Source organism: Pseudonaja textilis, chromosome 6 (assembly GCF_049901715.1).
Source record: "Pseudonaja textilis isolate UNSWEBS1 chromosome 6, rPseTex1.2, whole genome shotgun sequence".
Lineage (NCBI taxonomy): Eukaryota > Metazoa > Chordata > Lepidosauria > Squamata > Elapidae > Pseudonaja > Pseudonaja textilis.
In genome coordinates this window covers 45,770,328-45,797,819 of record NC_141995.1, presented here as the reverse complement: position 1 = coordinate 45,797,819, position 27,492 = coordinate 45,770,328, and the positions used below count along the sequence as shown (strand labels likewise).

The window sequence follows — 27,492 nt, the reverse complement described above, 5'->3', positions numbered from 1 at the left end:
CTATGAAGGGATGAGTTCTCATTCCCTAGAGGTCCTTGGCGAGAGGCTGGGTGGTCAGCCATCAAAAATACGGCACTGAGATGTCACACTAAACTATGGGTTGGGCTAGAGGAGCTTTAAGGTGACCTCTGTTGCCATCAGATATAAAAGCACCAGTCATGCTACTTGGGTTTCCCGGTGATGGTCCCATCAGGAGACAAACCATTGTAGTTGAGCAATGAGAGGCTAGACCAGGGCATGGATGCAACAAATACTTTATTGTGTCAATAAAGGACTGAACGTGCTAACCAAGCCTGGAACTGGCTCGCAGCGATCAGCGACTGGCCGAACCCCGCAGCCTGCTTTTATAGCCGGCTGCTGGGGAAAGCCAGCCAATGAGGGACAGCAAACGCCCCCGCAGCGTGAGCGGACCTGGGTGGGAACTCTTGCAAGTTCCAGGGACATAACACAAACCATTGTTCGTGTGCAGCCGTTGTGAATGCCTGCGAGATGCTGCCATCATGGCTCAAACAGGCAAAGCTTAACTGAGGGAGAGAGTAGCTCAACAAAACCCAAATAAGGACGCACATCTGGAGGGGTGCAGCAGTTGCTAAAGGAAATTCTTTGTGAGCCCTGTTGCAGCTCTGGGAGAGAAGAACATATTGACTCTCTGAACTTCTTCATGCTTTAAAGCAGGGGTTGCCAACCTTTTGGACCTCGTGGACCACCAAACTCATCATTTTAAATCCCATGGACCAGAGACCCTGGGAAAATCTCAAAAAAGTCTGCAGGAAAATTCCCCACCCCCTTTTCCTACCATACTGTCTCCAGCTCTGTTCTCATGGGGAGAAAAGAGAGACTTTTGGCTTCATGCAAGGAAAGCAGCAGAAGCAGCAGAAGTCTTTCTTTCTCTCCCCCAAATTCCACCAGAAATGAGTCTTTGCCAGTGCAGCCTCTTGGAGCAGGAGGCCTTGCAAGGTCCCAAAGACTCATTTCTGGCAAAGTTTGGGGGCGAGAAAGAAAGACTTTTGCTGCTTTCCTTGCATGCAGCCAAAAGCAGAAGAAGAAAGAAGTGGAAAGAAGCAGCCTGGTGGCCAGGCGAGCTGGCCGGAGAAGTTGAGGTCCACAAGTCTTAAAGTCTGGCAGTTGAGGTCCACAAGTCTTAAAGTTGCCAAGTTTGGGGACCCCTGCTTTAAGGAAAGAAGTGAGAAGACTGGCCCTTTGGTGGGTAAGCGAGATTATGTTTCATTGTATTGAAATCAAATGTCTTCATTTCATTGGGAGGGGTGGAAAAATAGGGAAAGCCAGCTCAGAAAAAAACAGTTTGCTAAAAGCAGAAGATGTCACAAGGTAGCTCTCATTGGAGGGCAAAATTAGGGAAGAGCCTCATGAGGTCATCTTGCAGCCACAGAGAAAAAGCAGGAGGGAAGACATAAAGCAAGTGAATTAATAAGCCATGACAAGGTTAGAAATAAAACTGTAGACAGAGTCAAAGTTACAATGCTATGCTCCGATTTCATTAACCGGTACCGACTGAATACGTTGCTCCAACCAGCCACCTAATTTTAAATCTCCAGATCACCTTGAGAGTTTGCTACATTTTCTGTAGGAACCTGTCTTCCTTTTTTAAAATCATCCAAGTTGTTTGAAATCTCCAGGTTTCCCCCGAGATCCCTTTGTCCTTTCTGCAGGAACTCTTCTCCTTCTTTACATCACATAGAATCGTTGTACAAGTAATAAATATATGGGGGACATGTTAGGCAGGTGGGCATTGATTAGTAGAAGACACAAACAATTCCCCAAGTCAATATATAGAACAATTAGACACAAGGACAGTTTTTTTCCCCGAACGCCATCACTTTGCTAAACAAATAATTCCATCAACATTGTCCAACTATTTACAAAGTCTGCACTACTATTCCTGTTAATCTTCTCTTTGTTCCTATCAACCATCCTGTCCCACTTGTGACTGTATGACTGTATCTTTGTTGTTTGTATCCTTACGATCTATATTGACTGTTTCCTAGTATGATTTGATTGCTTATTTGTACCCTCTGACTATCATTAGGTGTTGTACCTGATGATTCTTGATGAATGTATCTTTTCTTTTATGTACATGGAGACCATTTGCACCAAGACAAATCCTTTGTGTGTCCAGTCACACTTGGCCAAGAATTAATTAATCAAGTAAGTAATTCATTCATATACAGGACAATTCCTTCCATTACATTTAAATACCCCATAATGCAGACCCCCAAATTCATTATATATGGGGTGACGCCATTACTGGCATCGTTTAAGATTGCACCTAAATAAATCATAACCTTTCCTACTATGTCTATTGGAGGTTTTCTATCCTCTAAGTCATGGCTGTCCCAAAGGTGACTTTTTTCAAGAGGTAACTGGTCTTTCTTTGTTTTGTTTTTTTGAAGATGTTTTGCTTCTCATCCAAGAAGCTTCTTCAGTTCTGAAGAAGTATGGTATAAATTTCTATTTTATTTTATTTGAAAAAGCACAGGCCATGTATTAGATGTCCTTTAGTAAAAGTGTCTCAGTTTAATGGAAGATGATATTATTCCTGCCTAAGAAACAAAGTGCTGGAGGAAAAAAATATAAATAGGAACAATACTTTGTATTATTCAATAGAACGATTCCCAGGTATCTTACCTGGAATAAATTATCATACAGCATTGATGCCATTAATGTATTACTCAAAAGAGCATGATTAATCCATGATCTATCTTAAGTATGATAAAACTTTAATAAGCAACTACTGTATCCAAATGGTTCAAAATTATTTAGTACAATCATTCATCACTACAAAGTTCCTATATAGACATGTGTCACACATTTCTGTTTAATCATCATTAGTATATGATAATAATTGCTGGAAAACTATTTTAAAAATCCAGGAATTTAATTTTTTTTTGTATTGGCTCTTCTCTTTTAAATCACTATTTCTTTTCCCCCAATTCTCTATGTAAATGCAGATTTAATTTGAAGGTTGCTGTTTGATTGAAAATAAAATCAAATTAAATTAATGATTAACTAAAGATTTAGAATCATAGAACCATATTTATTAAACACTTGTCAATTTGTCAGGTTGTACTTTTGAGCAAATCATGTGAAATACTTGATTATGCTTAACCAGAAACCATCCCAACCTACATGTATCTTTTAAATAAACATGGAAAAGAAAGCGTTTCAAAATCCTTCAGGGGCTAGTTAAAGGTGAATAATGGTGCAATCACGCCTTTTCATATAATTATAAAACATGCAATATTCATTTAGGTGTACAAGCAAATTGTGAAAGCAGAAATCTAATTTGACAACTCAGGCATACTATAAATACTAAGTTAATCATGTTTTGGTTAAGAGGAGAAGTTTGCATGGATGTTTGAGGCTGTTGCTGTTAAGTCATGCTTAACTTGGGGACCAGTAGAAACCCAGAACTTTCTGACCAATTCTGGTGCCAAGTTAAGTTTCACATGTGTTCCTGACCTGCTAGGGTTTTTTAGCTGATTCTTTGAAAAAGGAAGAATAATTCAGGTGTTTGGCCCTTTTGCAAACAACCCTTTTCCTTCTGGGCTCTCAGGAATTAATTACACCTCTGAAATTGGACTGATTCTGTCCTTTAAGCTAATAGCGGAGTTCATTAGCAGAGGTAATGAAACGATCACCCTCCAGATATGGATCTAATAAGGGTTGCGTTTCTGTCACATTGATATTCAGTGGGATCTCAAGGCTACATCCAAATCTTCTTTTGTGGGGTGGGGGGAACCTGGGGAACTCAGAAAAAAACAGAATAATAGAATTGAAAGGGACATTGGAGGTCTTTAAGCCCAACCCCTACACAGGCAGGAAACCTTATAATATCTCAGACCAATGGCTGCCCAATCTCTTCTTGAAAACCTCCAGTGATGGAGCACCCACAACTTTTAGAGGCAAAAAGTTCCACTGGTGAATTGTCCTCCCTATTAGGAAGTTTCTCCTAAGTTCCAAGTTGCTTCTCTCCTTGATTAGTTTCCATCCGTTGCTTCTTGTCCTGCCTGCGATGAATCTGCATACGGACAGGAGGTTATACAACTTGCCTTGTAGTTTAACCAGAACAATCTGGAACTGAACACACTCAAAACCGTAGAAATGGTGGTAGACTTTAGAAGAAACCCTCCCATATTACCACCTCTTACAATACTAAACAACACCATATCAACAGTGGAGACCTTCACATTTCTACGTTCTTCTGTATCACATGACCTAAAATGGACACCTAACATCAAAAATGTCATCAAAAAAGCACCACAAAGAATGTTCTTTCTGCACCAACTCAAGAAGCTCAAACTGCCCAAAGAGCTGCTGATCCAGTTCTACAGAGGAATGATTGAGTCTGTCACCTGCACCTCTATAACTGTCTGGTTTGGTTCTGCAACCCAACAGGACAGACACAGATTTCAGAGGTTAGTTAGGACTACGGAAAAAACAATGGCTACCAACCTGCCTTCCATGGAGGACCTGCTTACCGCATGAATCAAAAAGAGGGCTGTGAAAATATTTACAGACCCTTTACATCCCGGACATAAACTGTTTAAACCCCTTCCCTCAAAACGAAGCTATAGAGCCCTGCTCACCAAAACAACTAGACGCAAGGGGAGTTTTTTCCTGCATGCCATCCCTCTGCTAAACAGATAATTCCCCCAACCCTGTTCAACTATTACAAAGTCTGCACTACTATTACAGTTAATCTTGTCATCACTCCTGTCACCCATCCCCTCCCACTTGTGACTGTATGACTGTAACTTTGTCGCTGGAATAGTTACGATTTTTATTGACTGTTTCCTAGTATGATTGATTGCTTCTTGTACCCCATGACTATCATTAAGTATCGTACATTATGATTCTAGACTCCTGACGAATTTATCTTTTCTTTTATGGATACTGAGAGTATTTACACCAAGACAAATTCCTTGTATGTCCAATCACACTTGGCCAATAAAGTATTCTATTCTATTCTATTCTATTCTATTCTATTCTATTCTATTCTATTCTATTCTATTCAGACCACCACGCTATTCTATTCTATTCTATTCTATTCTATTCTATTCTATTCTATTCTATTCTATTCTATTCTATTCTATTCCTTCTGATGATTTGGAAAATAAGTTGACCTCCTCCTCTTTTTGGCAGCCCCTCAAAAATTGGAAGACCGCTATCAGGTCTTCCCTAGTCGTCCTTTTCATTAGACTAGACATACCCAGTTCCTGCAGCCGTTCTTCATATGTTTTATCTTCCAGTCCCCTAATCATCTTGGTTGCTCTTCTCTGCACTCTTTCTGGAGTCTCAGCATCTTTTTTTTACATCGTGGTGACCAAAACTGGATGCAGATTTCCAAGTGTGGTCTTACTAAGGCCTTATAAAGTGGTACTGACATTTCACCTGATCTTGATTCTATGCCCCTGTTAATGCAGCCTAGGATTGTGTTGGCCTTTTTTGGCTGTTGCTGCATATGGCTGGGTCATCTTTAAGTGATTGTCCACTAGGACTCCAAGGCCCCTCTCCCAGTTACTGCTATTGTGCAAGGTACCACCCAGTGGTGGGATTCAAATGTTTTTACTACCAATTCTGCGGGCCTGGCTTTGGTGGGCCTGGCTTTGGTGGACGTGGCTTGGTAAGTATGGCAGGGGAAGGTTACTGTAAAATCTCCATTCCCTCCCCACTCCTGCAGGAAGGATACTGCAAAATCTCATTCACTTCCTCCCAATCCCATTAACCTGCTTTCCAGCTCCCTTCTCCTCTGCAGGGCAACCAAAGGAGACCCAGCCGATCAGCTGGGACTCCATGGGAGGCAGTGAATAGATGCAGTTGGCGGCGCCAGTCAGAGGTGGGATTGGCCGGATCTCTGAACTACTCAAAATTTCCTCTACTGGTTCTCCAGAACTGGTCAGAACCGGCTGAATCCCACCTCTGTTTCCTTGGGACTCGGTTTCCCTCTTGTGTCTTTTTCTTCTTAAAAACACAGCTTGCACAAGTGACTCTCTTGAGGAAGGCAAGACGCTTGGACTGAATTTACAACCACTTCCAGATAACTTCCTGATGGATTAATTGCAACCTTAAACCAGATAAGCGTTGCGGGGAAGGCATCAGCCCACATTTTGGCTATGGGACAGGAATGGATTTTTAGCTAACTTTATTTTCTGCTATGGCACAACAAGGCAACAAGGCACTGGAGATATTTCTTTGCCAAAGGGGAGAGTGGCAACTCTTTGCGACACCAAGATGGGCTTGCTGGCTTAGTATCTGTGTGACATTACTTCATTGCAGGTTTCTCATCAGAATTTGATGTTCTTGATGCTGAAGGATTTTCCTTATGATTATGGACTTAACATCTGCCACATTTTGTAGCTATGGGATGCTTCAGATCCATGTTTACTGTAAAGGGAACAATGCTCATCTCAAATTCTTTAGTGTTAACAAATCTATTTGTTCTAAAGCCAGTATATATTTTTTTGCAGTTTTAAACTAGTTCTGTAATAACATTGCATGCACAAGCTGTGGTTTTATTCCACATAAATTGTTATTGCGTTTTAAATTGCAATTTAAATTTGCAATCGCAGTTGTTTTATTGAACTGTTCCATTTAGTGTTTGTTCCCAGAGGCTGACTCTCATTCCCAAGGAAAATAAAGTGATTCTCTACTTGATTTTTGAGAGAGACCCCTCCTCAGGAAGCCCTTCAAAAGGTTGCAATTCGTATTGCATCCTTAACTTACTGCTATTTATCTAGAGTGATATAATTTCCTGCCAGACTGCTGTTACATAGCAGGGCTTTTCTTTTAAATCTGTTATAATCAAGATGCCTCTTTCACACGTAATTATAAAAGGCCAATACCGTTAATGTTGATTTTCCCCTTTTAAATATAATTTTTCAATAAATAATATTATTTAAAAGTTAAAGACAAAACAATCTTGAGAAGGAAGGAAGGAAGGAAGGAAGGAAGGAAGGAAAGAAAGAAAGAAAGAAAGAAAGAAAGAAAGAAAGAAAGAAAGAAAGAAAGAAAGAAAGAAAGAAAGAAATGGATTGAGATAAATAAAAAACAAAGAGAATGGGAAGGGAAGGAAGTACATGGATGAAGAAGGGAAGGGAAGGAAATAAATGGATAAGGAAGGGAAGGAAGTAAATAGATAGGGAAGGGAAGGGAAAGGTTTTCCTAAATTCTGAGAGAGTCTATTGCAGCTCAAAATTCAGGAAAAGCAAAATAGTTTTTTTTAAAAAAAAAAAACTCTCTCAACCTTTGCCCGGTTCAAAAAAAAAAAATGTCACAAACCTTAATCTTCACTAAGTCATTTGGAAGCTGCTCTGCACAACAGAGAGTGCAGCAACGGCCACTGCATTCAAAACAAACCCTCTCCATGTTTGTTCATGCAACCGGCACGGCAGGCTTGGGAAATATGGGATTCACTGATGGATAGCTTTGCCAGGAGTAAGATATAACCAGGCTGCCATCTGTCATCCTGGTTCACAGGACAGGCTGAATAATCCCAGAGAGGACATCGTTTCTGTAACAATCCACCAGTGAAATTTAAGAGTGTTGATGTTGGGTGGGGCTAATTTGAGTTGGGCTTTCAAAGGATTGTTGAGAAATTTATGACTTGCATTGGGGGGGTGGGGGGGTTTATCCCTTTGTTTACCACGGAAACTGACAAGAATTCCGGACAGTTTATGATTATAAATCATCCCTCATAAATGATAGATGGAGGTTAACCATTAGAACTTCCATGGTAATAAGGAAGAAGGAGAACAGGAATACAAACATGATTACCGTGGAATCTTTCACATCCCCCTCATTATATTTGGGCAAAGCAGCCATTGCCTAAATGTTACAGATGTGACTGGAGCAAGAAGCAACTTTAGTGAAACAGAAAGGAAAAAAAATAGAATGAGATGCTGACGCTATTTAATGCCAAAAGGCATATAATGGTTGTAGGTTGGCTTAGAAAGGGATAGATTATGGGGAGAATTATCAATGTAAATGCCCAGATGGAAAGGGCAATGATTGGTTGTATGGGCTATCAATTTAGTGATGACTCCTAACCAATCACATCAATAGATTTTCACCATGACAAACTGCCCTTAACCTGGTCCTTCAGAACTTCCAACAGGACATCCATCATCATGGTAATTGAATTCCATCAATCCACTTGTTATTTGTGCTGGCTGTCTTCTTCTTCTTTCTTTTCTTCTTCTTCCCCTTCTTCCTCTTCTTTCTCTGCTTCTTCTTCTCCTCCTTCTTTCTCTTTTCCTTGTCCTTCTTCTTCCGTCTCCTCCTCCTCCTCTTCTTTTCCTTCTCTTTCTCCTTTCTCTTCTTTTTCTTCTTTCTCTTCTCTTCTTTTTCTTCTTTCTCTTCTCCTCCTCCTCCTTTCTCTTCCTCCTCTCCTCCTCCTCCTCCTCCTCCTCCTCCTCCTCCCTCCTCCTCTCTCTCTCCTCTCCTCCTCTCTCTCTCTTCCTCCTCCCCTCCTCCTCCCTCCTTCCCTCTCTCCCTCCTCCTCCTCCTTCCACCTCCTCCTCCTCCCCTCCCCTCTCCTCTCTCCTCCCTCCTCCCCTCCTCCTCCCCTCCTCCTCCTCCTCCTCTTCCCGTTCCTATTTTCTACCAACTAAAGACTGGGCAGAAAACAATATGAGTTCCCTCACTTAACAAATGTCTCACTTAGCAACAGAAATTTTTGGCTTGGTTGTGGTTGTAAGTCGAGGGCCAGCTGTACTGAATACCAGAGAGCCTCCCCTTGCTCTGTACAATTGAGTCAATGTCTCCTAAGAAGAATTTCTTAGAACTAGAAAAGGTGCAAAACAAAAAAAAGAAGGCAATTAAAATGATCAGAGTTGCACCCCCCATTAAGAAAAACGACAGCAACTTGGCTTTCTTACTTAGTGAGGGTGAAGAGGAATCATATTGGAGTATCTAAAACCATTCAGGGCTGAGAAGGATGTTTCTGGTTCTCTTGTGGCATCAGAACTCCAGGCCATTGATTGAAAACAAATGCACAGAGATGCCGTTCGGACAGTGAATTGTTAAACTGTCAGCAACAGGTGACTTTGAGAAGGATGGTTGGAAAAGAGACCGAAGAGGTTAATAGAAAATCAGGCTACCAATCTTCTTTTAACAATCCCATAATCCCGTGTGGGGCAGAGTCTGGGCCATTGAATGGAGCTAGCAGAGTGTTTTTACTGGCCGGATGCCCTTCCTGTTGCCAGTGTGGAGTTTTTTTCCCCCCATCAGATATATTTTCATCGTGCCCAGAGATAGAAATATCTGCCTTTACATAGGATCAAACTCACAGCCTCCTGATTGTGAAGTGAGAGCACCACCCCTCAATCAAGATATCGAGGACTGGCAGTATTGAGGGTAGAATTGTATTGCCTCTGAATTGTAGGCAGCAGGCTTTAGAGATTGGTTGCTTTCCAATGGCAACGAACGGCGCTCTTTTGGAGACTTTCACACAACTGCATTTTAATTTCCACTGACTATACACCACCTTAACCTTGTTGCCCGACCCAGCAGATTTTACGCTCCCTTTTTCCCCTGCAAGGGGAACGTTCTAATTTTTTTACATTTTTTGAACGGAGGAAGAGTCGGACTGAGCTGAACCAAGCTGTTCTTGAGGACGTGAGGCTGGATCCAATTCCTATTAAGCAGGGGAAGTGACAAGGTGTGAAAACGAGGGACACTTGCTTGCTTGATTACCTGAAGAAAACTAGCTGACAAAAACCTGCGGGGTGTGTGGATTTTTCCCCCACGTAAACCGTGAAGGTCATTTTCAAGGTCACACATCACTTCAGGATATTTGTGAGAACTCTCTTAAGAGTTCTGTTTTGGGATGCATTATACTCCCCCAAATGAAGTTAAAATATTGTGTCTCTAAAAGTAATAATCTCATTTTTTTTTGTCTACATCTTTCAGCGCTCTGTGTACAACAAAACAAGTTCATTTTCTATAAACCGCCTTCTAGAAGGACTGGCAGTAGTTTGACTTAAATTAAAAATGACACGGGTAGAATCTGTCAGTCATGACTTCTTCACACCACAGTGGAAGTTTTTGATGTAGGACATGGTTAAAACTTGTTTTGATGTAGGACATAGTTGCATGCTTCTTCACAACTAATGTTGTTTCAATGTAATCTAGGGATGATCTAAACTATCGTCCGATAAGAACCGAATTAATGATTTCAGAAATACGTCGAAGGGTATATCTGAAAAAGAAAAATTATACTTGCAAATACTTTTCACAGATTGCTGATTGCAGTGAAGAAATAATTGCTTCACAAGAAATCAAAACCTCTTTAATTCATGCAAGCATTACAGAGGGTTTTCAAGTGCAGTTCAGAGTTTATGTAGGCCTGAATGCTAAAAGATCAGCCTAAAAAATAAAAAATTTCTGGCAAAGGGAACCTGTGTTCCCTTTCCACAATCTAAATTTCTATACAGGGTTTTTTTTTTCCCAGTGGCCCAAAGTTTTATGTGAATCACAGGCACCTTGTCACCATAAAATAAAATTCATCAGCTCTTAAATCACGATGATGGATGGGATGCTTCCTTCCAGTCTGTGGTTTTACTGTATGTTCTACCCATAAATCAAATAATTTCCCACACAAACTTTTAATCCTCAAAAAAAAAAAAAAAAATTCAGTGATGTTTTGATAAAGAGTTTGCTGGTTGCATTTCTTATAATGCACAGAATAGCCAGTACCTGCTGAGGTTATATTTACATGGAAAGACTGTAAGTCTCATAGGAGTTTGAATTTGGTCCAAAAATAAAAAAAAAAAGTCTAATTGATCACTGCCTGGTAATATTTCCTTCCCTTGTGTCCCCAATGTATGTACTTGTTGGAAGTTTGCTAAGTATCATTTCTAGTTGTACGTTGCAGGGTGTCAGAAGGTAGAAGGTACTTTTAGGCTTTGATATCAGGTTCAAGAGATGTTCTTCTGCCCCAGGTGATTGGGACAAGGTAAAAGCGTAAGTAAGACTTGTTTGTTTAAGATGTCTGTTAAGTGGATTCGGTCTTCTCCACTGGCTTGTTTCAGAATCGGAATAGAGCTGGAAGGGGTCTTGGAGGTCTTCTAGCCCAGCTTTCTGCTCAGGCAGGAAACCTTATACCATTTCATGGTTGTCCAATCTCTTCTTAAAATCCTCCGGTGATGGAGCACCCACAACTTCTGGTGTCAGGCTGTTCCACCAGTTCGTTGTCCCCATTCTTAGAAAGTCTCTCCTTAATTCCAGGTTGCTTCTCTCCTTGGTTAGTTTCCTTCTTGTCCTCCTTGTTCTGGACCTCACAACCATATGCTGATTATAAAGCAGACAGATAACTCCACCAAGCATCCACGTGAAGTCTTTTTATTGGTTCATCAGGCATCCTCAAGATAACTCACGGTTACGTCGAGATTCATCTCAATGTCCTACTCTTGGCATGGCTGACTTTCTGGTGTAAAAAGATAGTTCTCCTTTCTTTCTGATAATGGTGGAGCAAGCGGGTGAAGCAGCAGCATGATGCTGGGTTCAGGCAAGAGTGAAGTAACCTCCCCCAACCCACCAAGGGTCAGTTCAGTGACCAATCAGGATTACAGATGTGGCCACATGACATGGACTACATTTCCCAGGATACCTTAACTACATTTACCATGATGCATTCCCTTAAGGGGACAGCTTCCAATTCCTAACTAACTGTACCAATTCCCCATTAACTATATACTGTCTGGACAGCACACTCCCCGCCTGGAATTATAAATTCCACTATTAAATACTGGAACACTGCTATCATGTCACCCCCAGTCCTTCTTTTAGACTGGCCATGCCCAAATCCTGCAACCATTTTTCCTATGTTTTAGCCTCCAGGCCTTTAATCATCTTAGTTGCTTTTCCTTGCACTTTTTTTTCAAATTCTCAACATCTTTTTTTGTAATGTGTGGTGGCCATTAATCGTTAAATATCTTGCAAACTCCAACTGAATCAAGTTGGGATGGTTACAAGCACAGATGCCTTGTGACTGACTGATTTCCCAGAAGCTATGAAATTTCACAAATAACTATTTCCTGAGTTGAGGAGATTGTCACAAGACAGGCTAAATAGTTCCTCAGTGCAAGGGAACCTTTGACCTTTGTTTTCCTAAGAACAGAAGGGCTGGCAAACATACCTCTCAGCCAATCCCCTAGGCTATTTGGTTTATCATAACCCTCAGCCTGCCCAGAATACAAATATTATCAAGAAGTAATGCAAAATTGAGAAGAATTAAGTTTGCTGTCTTGACTTTGACTGAGGAAATGAGTGTTTACTCCACCTAGGAAAAGATAGAGATAGAGAATAGAGCTGGAAGGGATTTTGGAGAGGTCTTCTAGTCCAGCCCGGTGCTCAAGCATCTCAGACAAGTGACCACCCAGCCTCTTCTTAAAAACCGCCGGTGATGGAGCACCCACAATTTTTGAAGGCAAAAATTCATGAAGGGAAAGTCTGTTTCCCTGGTTAGTTGCCCTCACGGTTAGGAAGTTTCTGCTTAATTCCAGATGATTCTGGTGCCATTAAGCACTCTAATTAGAAAACATTCAACATCAGCCAAAACTTAGGGATTTGTTAAGGCCCATCATTAATGCCCTTAAAAAGTAGAGTCTGCTAAATGTGGGAAGAACTGCCCTGTATGTAGCCAATCTGATTGTTTAAAAATTTTCTTTCTTCTCCAATAATGGGTAACCATTTAATCCATGAAATGGCTTGCCTTCTGGAGTTGTGGATACTACTCCATTGCTGGGAGTTTTTCAGAAGAGATTGGTCAACCATTTGTTGGGCATGCCATAAGGTCTCCTGCCTTGGGCAGAAGGGTGCAGTAGAAGACCTTCAAGCTGGAGAAAGATATATGAAGCCCCTGCCAAGTTTCTAGCAGAATATGGCTAAACCGTTGTACACAGGGGTGGGCTTGTGGGGGCTGGCAGGAGCTCAGGAAAGCCCCCAATAACCTCAAAAAGACAAGCAGCCAGGGAAAGCTCTTCGTAGGCTTAATTGAACTTCTGGGCGTTCAGCCAAGAGCATTTCACACCTGGTAACAGTGTGGCAAGCTAGATAAACAATCCACTCATCACTTGGGAGGGAGAGCCATGGAGAAAATCAGGTAACATCACCACTAGCCTCCCAGGGGATTAATCCCCAAGGAATAAGAATCACGTAACTCACCAGAAACTCCACTAAGACTCCCAGGGTCCTTCTCACAGTCACTGCTATTAAGCCTGATTTCACCCAGTCTTTTATTTAAGTATTAAATGCATGAAATAATAAACAACATTTTGGTATATTATCTTTTTTATGTAATTAGGGCAGAGAAGCGACGTTGAGATGGCCACACCCACCCAATCACACGACCCCCCCCAGCCACGCCCACCTAGCCAGTCATTAGGGCAGAGAGCCCCTTTGCTAAAAAATTTGAAGCTGGTTGTACAGCTTCCTGTGTCTAAGCTGATCTTGTGAATCCTATTATTAAAGTTTCTCTTAGAGATAACTAGGGCTATTCAGACTTTTGAAGGCTCTCGGCTTTTGTGCTAGGCAGGTGCTGTTTTTTGAGGGCCCAGGTAATTAAAAGGCACATGCAACTCTTAGGGCAGTGATCTCTTCCCCCCCACAGACTTATGCAAAAGTCTGAAAAGCTGCCCTAATGAATAGTGGGGAGATGGTGCTCGCTGTGCGAGAGCAGAAGCATTTGTTCCAAACCGGGTTTGAGGGATGTGCAAGAACAACTTCTTTTGATTTGCTGCAAATCACAGGCCTGCGGTCGCAATAGGCAGACATCGAAAAAAGGGACAGCAGTAATAAGAGGGACGAGCTGCCAGGTGTGGATTTAATGGCTTTCTTTGGGATAAAATAAAGCGGTAAAATATATTGATTTTTAGATCGTACTTTTCTACCAGCAGCACCAGTAATGAAAGGAGGACATCAGTGCCAGAGGTGGCTTCAGCCGATTTGGACCGATTCTGGAGAACCAGCAGAGGAAATTTTGAGTAGTTCAGAGAACTGGCAAATCCCACCTCTGACTGGTCCCGCCAACCCCATCTCTTCTCTGCCTCCCATTGAGTCCCAGCTGATTGGCTGGGTCTTCTTTGGTTGCCCTGCCCAGGAGAACGGAGCTGGAAAGCAGGTTAGTGGGGTGGGGAGGGAATGGGGATTTTGCAGTATATCCTTCCCCTGTCACACCCACCAAACCACACCATGCCCACCAAGCCATGCCCCCAGAACCAGTAGTAGAAAATTTTGAATCCCACCACTGGTCTGTGGAATAGTGTTAAGGAAGACTCAGAATACTATTCGACATGGAATAGATTTTACGAGTGGTTAAAACAAAGGGTAGAAGTTAGAGGAAGGAAAAACAATGAACCATCTTATCAAAAACAGGGATGGTATATAACTATCATCGTTAGAAGTACTAAAAATATGAATGAACTAAATATAAAGAATGGGAATTGTATTGTATGGGAAGTTATCATAGCATTATTAGAGTTGTTAACTTATGTGTGATTATATTATTAGTATTAGTAAATGGGACAATATTTTTTAGAGTATTAGCTATGTTTTTTGTGTTTTTGTAAATAATATATACCCAGTCAAAATGTTGTATTCAAAAAATGTTTATGAATAAAATCTAAAAATAAAGAAATAATTTTTTAAAAAAAGGAGGATTTTCACCTGAACAAAATTAGCATCCGAGTCCTTTTGGGGCAACTGTCTTAGCAAATGACTCTTACTAGCAGCTTCTTGGGTTTGCTCAAATGAACCCAGGACCAATATGGTGACGTAGACTCTTTGCTGCTGCAGACTGAAGCGTCCTCAGCAACTCTGCTTCTTCTCTATGCTTAAGAATCCCAACTTTAATTCCAGCTCTGCTTTCAGATATGCAACACGCATTGCGACAATCCAAAGCATCAAAGTTCAACCCACTGAAATCTGAGGACAAAAGTCAGGGACAGGCAAAGCACATCAATTCAATGCAGAAGATAGCAATAGCAATAACCCTTAAACTTATATACCGCTTCACGGTGCTTATACGGCTCTCTCTAAGCGGTTTACAGAGTCAGCCTCTTTCCCCCAACAATCTGGGTCCTCATTTTACCCACCTCGGAAGGATGGAAGGCTAAGTCGACCTTGAGCTGGTTAGAATCAAGCTGCTGGCAGTCGGCAGAGTTAGCCTGCAATGCTGCATCCTAACCACTGAGAAGGAAGGGATTAGCAATAGCCCTTAGACTTATATACCACTTCACAGTGCTTTCCAGCCCTCTCTAAGTGGTTTACAGAGTCAGCCTATTTGCCCCCAACAATCTGGGTCTTCATTTTACCCACCTCGGGAGGACGGAAGGCTGAGTTGACCTCGAGCCGGTCAGGATCAAACTGCTGGCAGTGGGCAGAGTTAGCCTGCAATGCTGCATTCTAACCACTGCACAACCAAGGAAGAAAAGGAAGGAAGCAAGGAAGGAAGGAAGGAAAGGAAGGAAGGAAAGGAAAGAGGGAAGGAAGGAAGGAAGGAAGGAAGGAAGGAAGGAAGGAAGGAAGGAAGGAAGGAAGGAAGGAAGGAAGCAATAGCAATAGCAATACCATAGCAATAGTGCTTAGAATTATATGCCATTTTGTTGTGGCTCCGATTCCTGAGCCTGCGTTGTTAGAGGAAGAGGATTCGGAAGATGAGGAGGAGGAACAGGGAATGCCTTCCTCCCCAGGACCTTCCTCTTTGGCAATGCCTTCCTCCCTGATAATACCTCAGATTTCAGCAGATAACCAAGAGGAACAGCCTGAGATTAATCAGGAGGAGGAGGACATATCGGAGCAGCCTCTGACAGGGAATCAAGTAGACGAATGTTGGCTTGATCCTAGGCAGCGTCGTAGGAAGAAGTGTGAGCTGCAACATAGGAGGTGTGGGCGAATCAGAGAGTGAGCTGAGTCATTGAGACACACCCCACAGGGGATAAAAGTGGGTGTGTTTTCTCTGGAGACTTTGTACGGGACAAAGTTTTACTTTTCTTCTAGGCTTTGGTGTGATTGTTACTTGTGGTCTGTGTGAGAAGCTTTAGTGATTAATTCTTCTTGTTATCATTTTGGACTTGGCAGGCAGCATGTGTTAGAATGCCAAGGACATTATCTGTATAAAGGAATTAACTCTGTAAAGACCGAGTCTTCTTGCCTGCCGGTGTTTGTTTGAGTTTGGACTCCTCATCTTTCTTGGAAAGGAGAAAGGTGAGACATAACACCATTTCATGGTGTTCTACAGCCTTCTCTAAGCGGTTTACGGAGTCAGGCTCTTGCCCCCAACAATCTGGATTTTCATTTTACCAATCTCGGTAGGACAAGAAGACTGAGTCAACCTTGAGCCGGTCAGGATTGAACTGCTGGCAGTTGGCCCACAATACTGCATTCTGACCACTGTGCCACCAGGGTTACTTATAAGATTAAAAGAGGAGGCAAAAGGGGGGAGAGGGAGGAGGAGAGCAATAGCACTCAGACTTACATAGTGCTACATGGTGCTTTCTAGCCCTCTCTAAGTGGTGTACATAGTCAGCCTCTGGCCCCCAACAATCTGGGTCCCCATTTTACCAACCTCAGAAGGCGGAGTCAACCTTGAGCCGGTCAGGATCGGACTCCTGGCAGTGAGCTGTGAGTAGCCTGCAGTACCGCATTCTAACCACTGCACCACCATGGCTCTAGAAGATGCTGCCAGGGTCCTTTCTGAGGCAATATGGCTACTGGCTTCTAATAGGAATTCTTTTCTTATTCTGTTCTGAATCAACTGGACTAGTGTGAGAAAGACCAAAGACTTTGAGTCTGTATTGAAAGCCTCAGCCCTGGTTTACTGAATTGGGATAAATGCCTTGCTCCAAACTGAGATTTGATCATCATGTGCAAGAAACAGAAAGAATGAAACGACTCAGATAATTACCATTTTAACAGTCTTCTTTCTGATTGTTTCTTCTGTAAGCGTTATTTCCTTGAAACAGGCCGATAAGCTAGGCGAGGAGTTCCAATTCGGAATAATTATAGGTGGTGAAAGGAAGGAAATATTAACTTGCCTGGGACATTGAATGAGGTTTTGTTTCCATCTGGCTTGAAATAAAGACTCCCTGGTTGTTAATCCAAGCTCTAAGCCCCTTAGCTACTCCACGTTCAAATTACTCATTCAGTTCCTTCACTTAGCAGGAATTGAGTCTGCAATGAGAGTATAATTCAGCTGCTAATCGCCAGGGTGATTTATTGGTTCTAGATTAGTGAGTTCCAGGACTTCCTGGAAGGGCTTAATAAATTGGGGTTTCCCCCACCCCCCCGTCTCTTTTTGCTGTAGATTATCCACTCGTTAAATAATAACCTATGTTGCACCAGCTTCAATAGCAACTACATCTGAAATCATTAGAAGCAGAATAAATTGTAGTCTGTTCCCCGATGCCTTTGAAGATCACATTTTGAGAGTCTACTTGGTTCTTTTTTTCTTTGCTCTTCTTTTAATGGCCGGTAGTTTTCATGCTGTATTCCTACTGCAAGAGAAATCCATTATGGTTATGCTGCGATTTCAGCCTAATATTCGTTCATGATTTCTCATTTGGGTTGAAGGTGCAGCTTTCTGTGGGGTTCTTTGCATAGGACAATTTTCTCTAAGAACCTATTATTTATTCCTGTTACAGAATGCATGGTGCGGTAAATCCATTCCTATCAAGTCACAGGAACCTACAATTTGCATCCGCTCCAGCTAATAATTCCTTTTGATTAGCGGTGGTAATGCAAGCAAGCTTGCTAATTTCCTTTGCCAAGTTGACAGTCAATCAGCAAGAATCCTTGAAACTTTCTCTTATCCGTACTTCTCACGATGCTTTGCTTTTTAATAAAACAATACCAACGGTAGATCTCTGATGCATGAGGGCTCTCATCAATAATTTAAAGATACTCAATATTGGTAAACTTGGTGTCTAGGTAAATGATTTTTTAATGATTTTTTGCAGTGAACGTAGCTAAAGTTGTGCAAAACACGCCGTCTCCAACAATCAAACGTTCTGGAGAACATCAGAATGTGGGTTTTTTTTTTTAACCCCTTCTGTATATTTTCCTGAAAACTCAGATGGGTTTGAGTCTGGAAGTGTTGGCTAAAGAGAGTTCATCTACTGATTTCCATTGTTATATTGATTAAAACTTAGCCTGTATTTGTACAATCTGGTCAGAGATGCTCCAGGCTTCAGTCACTGGAGGAGAAACTAACTACATTTACAATCCTAAAAACTGACTTAGTCTATACAAAGGTCAACTTTCTACATACTGAACCATGGAGAAAAGAATGTGAACTGCTTCCAGGTTTCTCAGTAGCTTTGAGCAAACACTTAGAAGGCATTTCGGCCAAGCATTGGATACATTGGGGTTTCCAGTTTCCTCCAGGATGAATTTTAATATAACTCTTTCTGCTGTTGGGTTTTATGGATGGCTAGGATTCAAATCTTTGGTTGATGTGGTATAAATCTTTGCACCCTTTGGATTCTGTTGTAGGAGTTACACTACTCAGGCACAACACAATGCCTAAAAGTGTGACATGGAAACTATATTTGGTTGTCTCTTAGCCTAGCAGCTGTTATTGGGCCTTCTGGGTTATCCATCTCCCCAACATCTGTCTCTTCAACTGAAGGTCAGACCCATCGAAGGTCAGACTCTCCATGTCACATTTTTCAATGTTCTTCTGAATATTTAATCAGGCATGTGAGATTGCTTGGAGGGCTTCACCAGGACACTGCAGCTGACGGCGGTATAATTTTCCTTAGGCTGCAGTGTGAAAATGAATACAGGAGTGAATTCAAGGACGTAGGAGTAAGAAAAGATGTTCACGTTCTTAGCCAGTTGCAAGACTTGAACTAGCAGGGAGAAATTTTGTATTTCAGAATCTTCCTCCCTCCCTGCCTCCCTGCCTCCTTTAACTTTCCTTCCCTCCCTCCTTCCTTTCTCCTTCCTTCTCTCCTTCCCTCCCTCCCTTCTCCTTCCTCCTGCCCTCCTTCCTTTCTCCTTCCTTCTCTTCCTCCCTCCCCTCTCCTTCTTCCCTCTCTTCCTCCCTCCCTCCTTCCTTTCTCCTTCCTTCTCTTCTTCCCTCCCTCCCTTTCTCTTTCCTTCTCTCCTTCCCTCCCTCCCTTCTCCTTCCTCCTCCCTCCCCTCCTTCTCCTTCCTTCTCTTCTTCCCTCCCTCCTTTCTCCTTCCTTCTCTTCTTTCCTCCCTCCTTCTCCTTCCTCCTGCCCTCCCTCCTTTCTCCTTCCTTCTCTTCCTCCTCCTCTCTCCCTCCCTCTCTTCCTCCCTCCCTCCTTTCTCCTTCCTTCTCTTCCTCCCTTCCTCCCTCCCTCCTTTCTCCTTCCTTCTCTCCTTCCCTCCCTCCCTCCTGCTTCCTCCTGCCCTCCCTCCTTTTCCTTCCCTCTCTTCCTCCCTCCCTCCCTCCTTTCTCCTTCCTTCTCTCCTTCTCTCTCTCCCCCACTTCCTTTGCAGCAAATCACAATTTTTCAATAATCCTTACATATTGCTTATACATCTGTTTTTGCATGGTGTTTGATATCACAATGAGATTATATGAAACCCCCTCTCCTGCAACGTTAGCCAGCAATATCTTAAATACTATCCAGACTATATTATCAGAGATAGATAGATAGATAGATAGATAGATAGATAGATAGATAGATAGATAGATAGATAGATAGATAGATAGATAGATATGGACAGATTCCAGCTGAATGGGGCCATAAATGTCTCTTAAGATAATCAGTTCGGAAAGAAATTCCTATGGAATTTGACAACACAATCATCCCTTGTTTAGGATAAAACTACTTTTTTTCCCAGAGGGAGTGAAATACATTTGATCTGCTTGTAGCTTCTGAGCCTCTGCGCATTTTGTTGATGCTTTAAGCTTTTAGCTGGCCAACTAGGACTGTAGCAGACAAAATTTGCTATGAAACTTTGATGTCCTTCAAAGAACAAAAGCAGTTAACAACAATAATTAAAATAATGCAAACCAATTAAGCAACAGCACGAATAGGTTAAAGTTATATGGAGAGACCAAGCTTGGCAGCTGTTGAACAGTTATGTTGCTAATAAATCAGATTAGTTGTACCTTCTGCTTCCTATTATTATTTCTATAGATTGCAATCACACATCAATTATGATACATTTGAAGTATCCTGGAAATCAGTAAAGCTTGGGCAGGATACAGTGGCATCCTTGTGCGGAAAAATGGTGTTGAAAATGTTTTTGCTTGCATCTGGGACAGTTTCTCTTTTTAAAAAAAATTATTGATTTTATTTAAAAAAAAAAGAGAGAGAGAGAGAGAGAGAGAGAGAGAGAGAGAGAGAGAGAGACCCTATTCCAGATGCAGCCAAAAACATTTTCAACTCTTCAATGAGAAATCCGGTACAAAAAGTGAAAAATTATCCCCAGTATCATGCCATACAAGTTGTTAAATTTAGTGTTACTTTTTTGCAGATTTTTTATATAGTACTCACAGCTCAGCCGATAATGGAGGACTAAACTGGGTTTTGTTTCTGCTTATGCAAGAGGCCACAAATATATATTTACTCTTGTAAAACCTTTGACAGTTCTCTAGACAGAATGGCTCTCCAAGCAGCTTATGAATCACCCAGCCAAACAAAATCTCTTTTCTGAAATTTGGCATTCTCAGGGACGTGACAGGAAAAGGAGAATGTTGAAGGAGGAGGGAGGGAGGGAGAAAAAGAGAAGAAAGAGAAGAGGAATAATAATTACCCATCATTCTCGGTCTGCCCCAGACTTCAAGAAGCCCTGGGGAGGCAGTGGGAAGATGGGAGAAGTGGATAGGTAGGCAGCGCCCAACGTGCCTACTAGATTAGAATGGCCACCTTGTGTTCCATCACCTGAAGCAGGTGGAAGGGAATTTGTTTTGGTGGATGTTGAAAACCAACTGATATTAGCAGACTTATAACGGCAGATTTCTAGACGATTGTGTACAAAATACACGTTGTAGAAATAGGAGCCGTGGAAGTTCTTTATCTTTTACAGTTGAGTTAGAACATAGAATAATAGAGTTGGAAGGGTCCTTGGATGTCTACTAGTCCACCCCCTGCCCAAGCAGGAGACCCTATGCCATTTCAGACAAATGGCTGTCCAGTCTCTTCTTAAAAGCCTCCAGTGATGAAGCTCCCATAACTTCTGAAGGCAAAACTGTCCCACTGGTGGATCGTTCTCACTGTGCGGAAATTTCACCTTAGTTCTAGGTTGTTTCTCTCTCTTTTTATGTGTGTGGCATGATGGAAATCTGGAATTTCAGAGTCATTGTTGTCCTTGATCTCCAGATTGTGACTCAGTTTCTGGTGAAATGGGATGAGATCCCGAAGAGTTGAACACCTTTCAGTGGGAGATGGCTGGATGCTTAGGAATATACAATTAAATTAGAGATCTCCAACTGTACAGATTTGAGTAAACCACATATACCACTTGGAAGGGACCTTGGAGGTCTTCTAGTCCAAGCCTTGCTCAAGCAGGAAACTCTATATCATTCCAGACAAATGGCTGTCCAATCTCTTCTTTAAAAATGTCTAGTGTTGGAGCACCCACAACTTCTGAAGGCAACTTCTGTTCCACTGGTTGATTGTCCTCGCTGTCAGAAAGTTCCTCCTTAATTCCAGGTTGCTTCTCTCCTTGATGAGTTTCCATCTGTTGCTTCTTGTCCTGCCTTCTGGTGCTTTGGAGAATAATTTGGTCCCCCTCCTCTTTGTGGCAGCCCCTCAAATACTGGAAGACCGTTATCATGTCAGCCCAGTCCTTCTCTTCATTAAACCCAACCTGTTCACCTCTGCTGATGTATTTATTTACTTGCCACAGTTAAACAAACAAATAAACAAAGTAGCAGAGATGAATATGCCAAATAAATAAACTGATGAATTGTTCTAACTGTTAGGAAATTTCTCTCCTTAGTTCTAAGTTGCTTCTCTCCTTGATGAGTTTCCATCCTTATTGCTTCTTGTCCTGCCTTCAGGGCTTTGGAGAATTGCTTGACTCCCTCTTCTTTGGGGCAACCCCTGAGATACTGGAATACTGCTATCGTGTCACCCCTAGTCCTTCTTTTCACTAAATCAGACATACCGAATTCTAGCAACCATTCTTTATAAGTTTTAGCTTCCAGTCTCCTAATCCTCTTTGTTGCTCTTTTCTGCGCTCTTTCCAGCTCTGCTTTTCTTCTTGTACCACAATGGTTTACAAATGGATATCTTGTGTTCACCGATAAATTCTTGGCTTCGTATTCCGCGTCATTACAGGTTCGTCCTTGTTTGTTCCTCTTTATTTTTGTTTACAGCCCTTGATTTTAAAAGTAATTAAGTTTCCCCCATTCTCTTGATGCATCAATTGTTCTATTGTGCTGGATGAGGTCTTGTTCTCCAGGGGATTCGTATCATTCTGAGGTCCAGCATTCTGGAGCATTTATATTGGGGGTTTAAAAAAAAATGAATGGGGGTATTAAAAGAGCTAATTTGATTCACATCAACTCAACTGCCATTTATAATTAATTTATTTCCCCCGAAAATGTTGCTGCCAGTTTTAGCATGTGGTCATTCTGCGTGACTCCACTTGTTGTTAAGATAGAAGTGTAAATCCACAAGGAGAGGCATTTATTTGGGGCAACTGGACAGTTTTACTTCTTCACATTGTGGAAGTTTGAAAATTATTGCTTTACAACGCAATGCATTCTGACGTAGACCTGAGTTCAGTGCAACAGTCACGTTAAATGATTCTAGGCCAGGCCTGGTGAGCTCATAATCCTTCATAAAAAGATTTGGTAGGGGGATAACATAAAACAAAAATTCCACAAAAGCCATTTAAACTTTTGCAGGAAAGACAGGATAAAAATCCAATCACATTTTCAAAGTGTCCTTCAAGCTAAAGCTGACTTCTGATGATTTCTGGCAATTTTATGTATGCGCAATAAGAGTTCCTGTGATGCCATATGGATGAATGCTCTTTCTTGCATACTAAAGAACCAGAGCTGTTCCCAGAATTCTGCAGGTGCCGGCTGGGGAATTCTGGGAGCTGAAGTCCACCTGCCTTAAATTGTCAAAGTTGAAGAACGCTGTTCTAATTTGGGTAATAGGAAAAGCTTGACACGCAATTGATGGGGAGATTTTTCCTCAACCCAACCTGCCCAACAGGGATCCAACTTGAAAAAAAACCTTCCTAATTACATCCTAATTACTCCCCAAAGCAATTTGCATCTAAAGACAGGCTGCCAGATCTGTGCTCCAAAACTCTGGGGAACCACTAGAAGGTGGCAATCTATCATCTGTCAATCTATTTTCATCTGTCAGTCTATCATCTATCAGTCTGTCTGTCAATCTGTCTATCATCTATCTCTATCTATCTCTATCTTTCTATCTCTATCCCTATCTCTATCTATCTATCTATCTATCTATCTATCTATCTATCTATCTATCTATCTATCTATCTATCTATCTATCTATCTCTATCTTTCTATCTCTATCTTTATCTATCTCTATCGCTATTATCTATCTATCTATCTATCTATCTATCTATCTATCTATCTATCTATCTATCTATCTTTCTATCTCTATCTTTCTATCTCTATCTTTATCTATCTCTATCGCTATTATCTATCTATCTATCTATCTATCTATCTATCTATCTATCTATCTATCTATCTATCTATCTATATCTTTCTATCTCTATCTTTATCTATCTCTATCACTATTATCTATCTATCTATCTATCTATCTATCTATCTATCTATCTATCTATCTATCTATCTATCCATCTATCTATCTCTATCTCTCTCTATCTTTATCTCTATCTCCATCTCCATCTCCATCTCCATCTCCATCTCTATCTCTATCATCTGTCATCTCTCTCTCTCTCTCTCTCTCTCTCTCTCTCTCTCTCTCTCTCTCTCTCTCTCTCTAACCTTCCATTTAACCATCTATACATCTATCCATCCATCCATCTATATCAATCATCGGGTAGCCTTAAAGCTAAATGCAGGTATATTTTATGTGATCCGGAGAGGTTGGCTCTGTCTCTCTCTATCTCTAAGCTTGTCCTTAAATCTGACCTGCCCTGACATTTCCTTTCCAGCAGAGCCTTTCCCCACCCCCAATCCAAAGCGCAGAGTCCACGCCCTTTCTTATTCCACAAGTTGACAGCGACACCCCCTCCCCAGAGAAGAAGTGCTTGGCTTTGGTGCAGCCTAATAAACTTTTCGCATCTTTGGCTCCATGGTCGCCTTCCACAACTGGGGGATCAAAGACACACACACACACACACACAAATACCCCCCCCCCCACATACACAAACACAAACACAAACACCCACGCACCCAAAATCTCTCTCTCCTCATTTGCCCAGAGTGGGGCGTCGTCTCCCTTCGCCCCTTGAGCCGGGCGCTTCCTTCCTCTTGCAAGTCGGGGACCCTCCAGTCTAGCTGACTGGCTTGCTCTCCTCCTTCCATCCCTCCCTCCCTCCATCCCTCCATTGGCGTCGGCGGCGTCCTCCCTTTGCTCCCGGCTCGTTCACTGAGAGGGGAGACTTTCCCTGGGCAGAGTTGGGTTTGCAGAGCCCGCCTCCGGGCGACCGGAGGGTTAAGCTGGAGTCGCTGGAAAGGAGGCAGCCGGAGAAACGGTCCTAACGTGCTCCCCGCCTGGGTGGGTGGGAGACTTAACACGCGTCCGTGGCAGCAGGCTGCCTCTTGGCAGGGTGGCCGGAACGCGGTGCGTCTCCTCTGCCCGCCTTTTGCCTTCTTCCCTCACACCCCGCCCCCCAACTCCTCGCCCATCCCTTGCAAGGGAGCTACTTGGGGGGGTTGCTCTGCCTCCCCCTTCCCGACCCGGGTTTGGCCAGGCAGCTTCGGAAGAGGCGAAGTGGAGGTCAACTTGGCCGTGTGAACGCTCCCCCTCCTCCTGGTCAGCCAAAGGGGGAGATTTGGCTTCGCCTAAGATGAGCGGATGCCGCAAACGGTGCAAACGGGAAATCTTGAAATTTGCCCAGTATCTCTTCAGGGTGGTTACCGGGACCCTCCATACAGGTAAGCTCACCTGGGGGTTCTTTGCGGGCGGGTGGAAAAGGACTTGACTTCCAGCTGCCTTACATTTCTTTCACAATTTTATTGCTTTCCATGTTTATGTTTCAGAGGTCTTTTTCCACCCTTAAGGTGAAGGTGGGGGGGATTCGCCTCCTTATCAAAAATGATGCCAGCCTACAAATTACGCCCAAGCAGAAAAACCAGGTGGAATTAAGTTAGAATCCATAAAGAGATTCTTACTTAAAGGGCGGTTAAATATGTTTTCATCCGCGTTTGGACCCAGGGCGTCTGAATAGGTTGTTCTGGGCGTACTTTACTTTCTTTGCTTAGTTATAACGTCTGGACAGGTTTGCATTCTCTTAGTTGGCATGCGGAGATTTGTCTCAGAGGAAACTTCACATCAACGCTGGGTGTTAGCGTGGGGTTGGTTAGTTAGGGAATTGTCTGAGGGAGAAGTAGTGAGATAGTAATAGAATTTGCAGCCTGTGGGGTTTCCCCCCCTCTAATTTCTCTCCCAAATGCAGAATCCTTGCAACTGGACGCTTGAAAGAAGTTGCTGTGTGTGTGTGTGAGAGAGAGAGAGAGCACGTATGTGTGCACACACAAAACACGGATTAATCCCTAGTGTAAGGTGGATGAGAAGAACAGTGCAGGAAAACCGGTTGGTAGGTTGATCTTACTTTAAGAAGAAAATCTGGGCTTTAGAATAGAAGCAGGCTGTCATTCGAAAGAAAGAATACATTAGGTGAGAAGTTTCTTGGGTGAAAACTCCAGGTAGTAATCCTAAATGAAGTTAACCTATGAATTGCTTTTTTCCAGGCAATGTTTTTCCTTGTTAAAAAAAAAAAAAAAGTCCATTTATGAATGTGCTGGTTAGGAACCCTAGTTGCATCTCTATAGAGATGGGTTAATGGAAGGCAGATAGAGCTATACAGGGGCTGCAAAGGGTTTGTACATAAATATTATGCAAAATCTGGAAATAGGATGCTGTAATTAAAAGCCTGGGTACGCACAGACAGAAATGGGATGGTCTCAGCATTAACTCTTGGCTACTTCCTAACCCCTGAAGGTTTTTGTGTGCTGATGTGTGTCGTCCATTGTTTGTCTCAAGTTTTGACAGGGGAGTCTATATCTCCCAGATCCCAAATGGGTGATTTTATTCCTTTATTTATTGACATTTACATGAATGTTACGTTACCGTATTCAAGGAGTCTAGCTGCCCATCTTAATCCTTTCCCTCTTTTGCCACACCATGGTGTGCAGTGCAGGCAAGCATTTTAGCATTCTCTCTTGTTTTCTTATTGATTTGGGGAATTTACCTCCGCTGCTCATTTCCCAAAAGGTAACTGGAGATTTTTACAAGCAAAACAATGCTTATTATTAAAAAAAAAGAAAAAGACCAGAGATCTTCCACACACAGGCCAAGAGCTTCTCCTAAGAGTTCATGGACTTCCCACTTCTACTCAGTCTCTTTCAGCTTCTGAGTCAACCTTGTGTCGTTTGGCCAAGGTGACCATTAAATTGGCTTAACTTTCTTTGGCTGCTGTCTCTGATTTTCCTTCCCGTGGCCCTCATACTTCCCACGCCTTCCTTTCCCTGCGCAACCGTATCCGCAAAGGGGGACAATCCAGCCAGAGTTAATACCTTCATTTGAATGGAAAAAGAATTAGTCACAAATGAAATCCTCTCATTGTGAGAATTCTCTTCCATTGAAACCAATAAAGGGAGCTTGATTCTCCCACTAAAAGTCAGCAGGGATTTAAAATGATTTACTTTTGAATGTGGAGGCCCGTTTTTTGAAAGAGTTGAGGGTAGGTGAAAGAATTTTTAAACACAGGAGCTTGGAACATCCATTCTTTTGCTCTTACACGCTGTTCTTCTCAATTTCAATTTGTCGAGTTTTACAAATCCCAGTCCTATTTGCTTGGCTTGACCCTCTTGCTTGAGCGAGGGGTGACTGGGCCACATCTCCCAAACTTTGAACTGCCAGCCAATCAATACTGAGACTATCTCACAATCCCAGAGAGGTCCAGCAGCAAGATCTACTCCTCTCTGTTCATCCATGAAGTAGACTGGATGACCAGTTTCAGATCAGCATCAGAAAATTCAGAACATTTCTCCTTATTTGCACCAAGACAAATTCCGCGTGTGTCCAATCACACTTGGCCAATAAAGAATTCTGCTCTACTCTACTCTACTCTACTCTACTCTACTCTACTCTACTTCTATTCTATTCTATTCTATTCTATTCTATTCTATTCTATTCTATTCTATTCTATTCCTATTCCTATTCCTATTCCTACCGTATTCCTATTCTATTCTATTCTATTCTATTCTATTCTATTCTATTCTATTCTATTCTATTCTATTCTATTCTACTCTACTCTACTCTACTATTCTATTATTTTCTATTCTATTATTTTCTATTCTATTCTACTCTACTC

General features: G+C 42.1%; 1 protein-coding gene across 3 annotated transcripts in view; it reads left to right on the top strand.

Moving 5' to 3' along the window:
• Nucleotides 1–27,492, top strand: part of KCNIP4 (potassium voltage-gated channel interacting protein 4) — a 267,695-nt gene that overhangs the window by 42,912 nt on the left and 197,291 nt on the right. The window contains exon 1 of one of the 3 annotated variants that reach the window (XM_026699757.2): nucleotides 24,406–25,051. The exons of the other annotated variants lie outside the window; for them this stretch is intronic. Within the exon in view, the coding sequence (XP_026555542.1) occupies nucleotides 24,964–25,051 (88 nt within the window). The 5' untranslated portion in view covers nucleotides 24,406–24,963. Of the gene's footprint in view, nucleotides 1–24,405; nucleotides 25,052–27,492 lie in introns of those variants that run through there. 3 annotated transcript variants of the gene reach the window in all.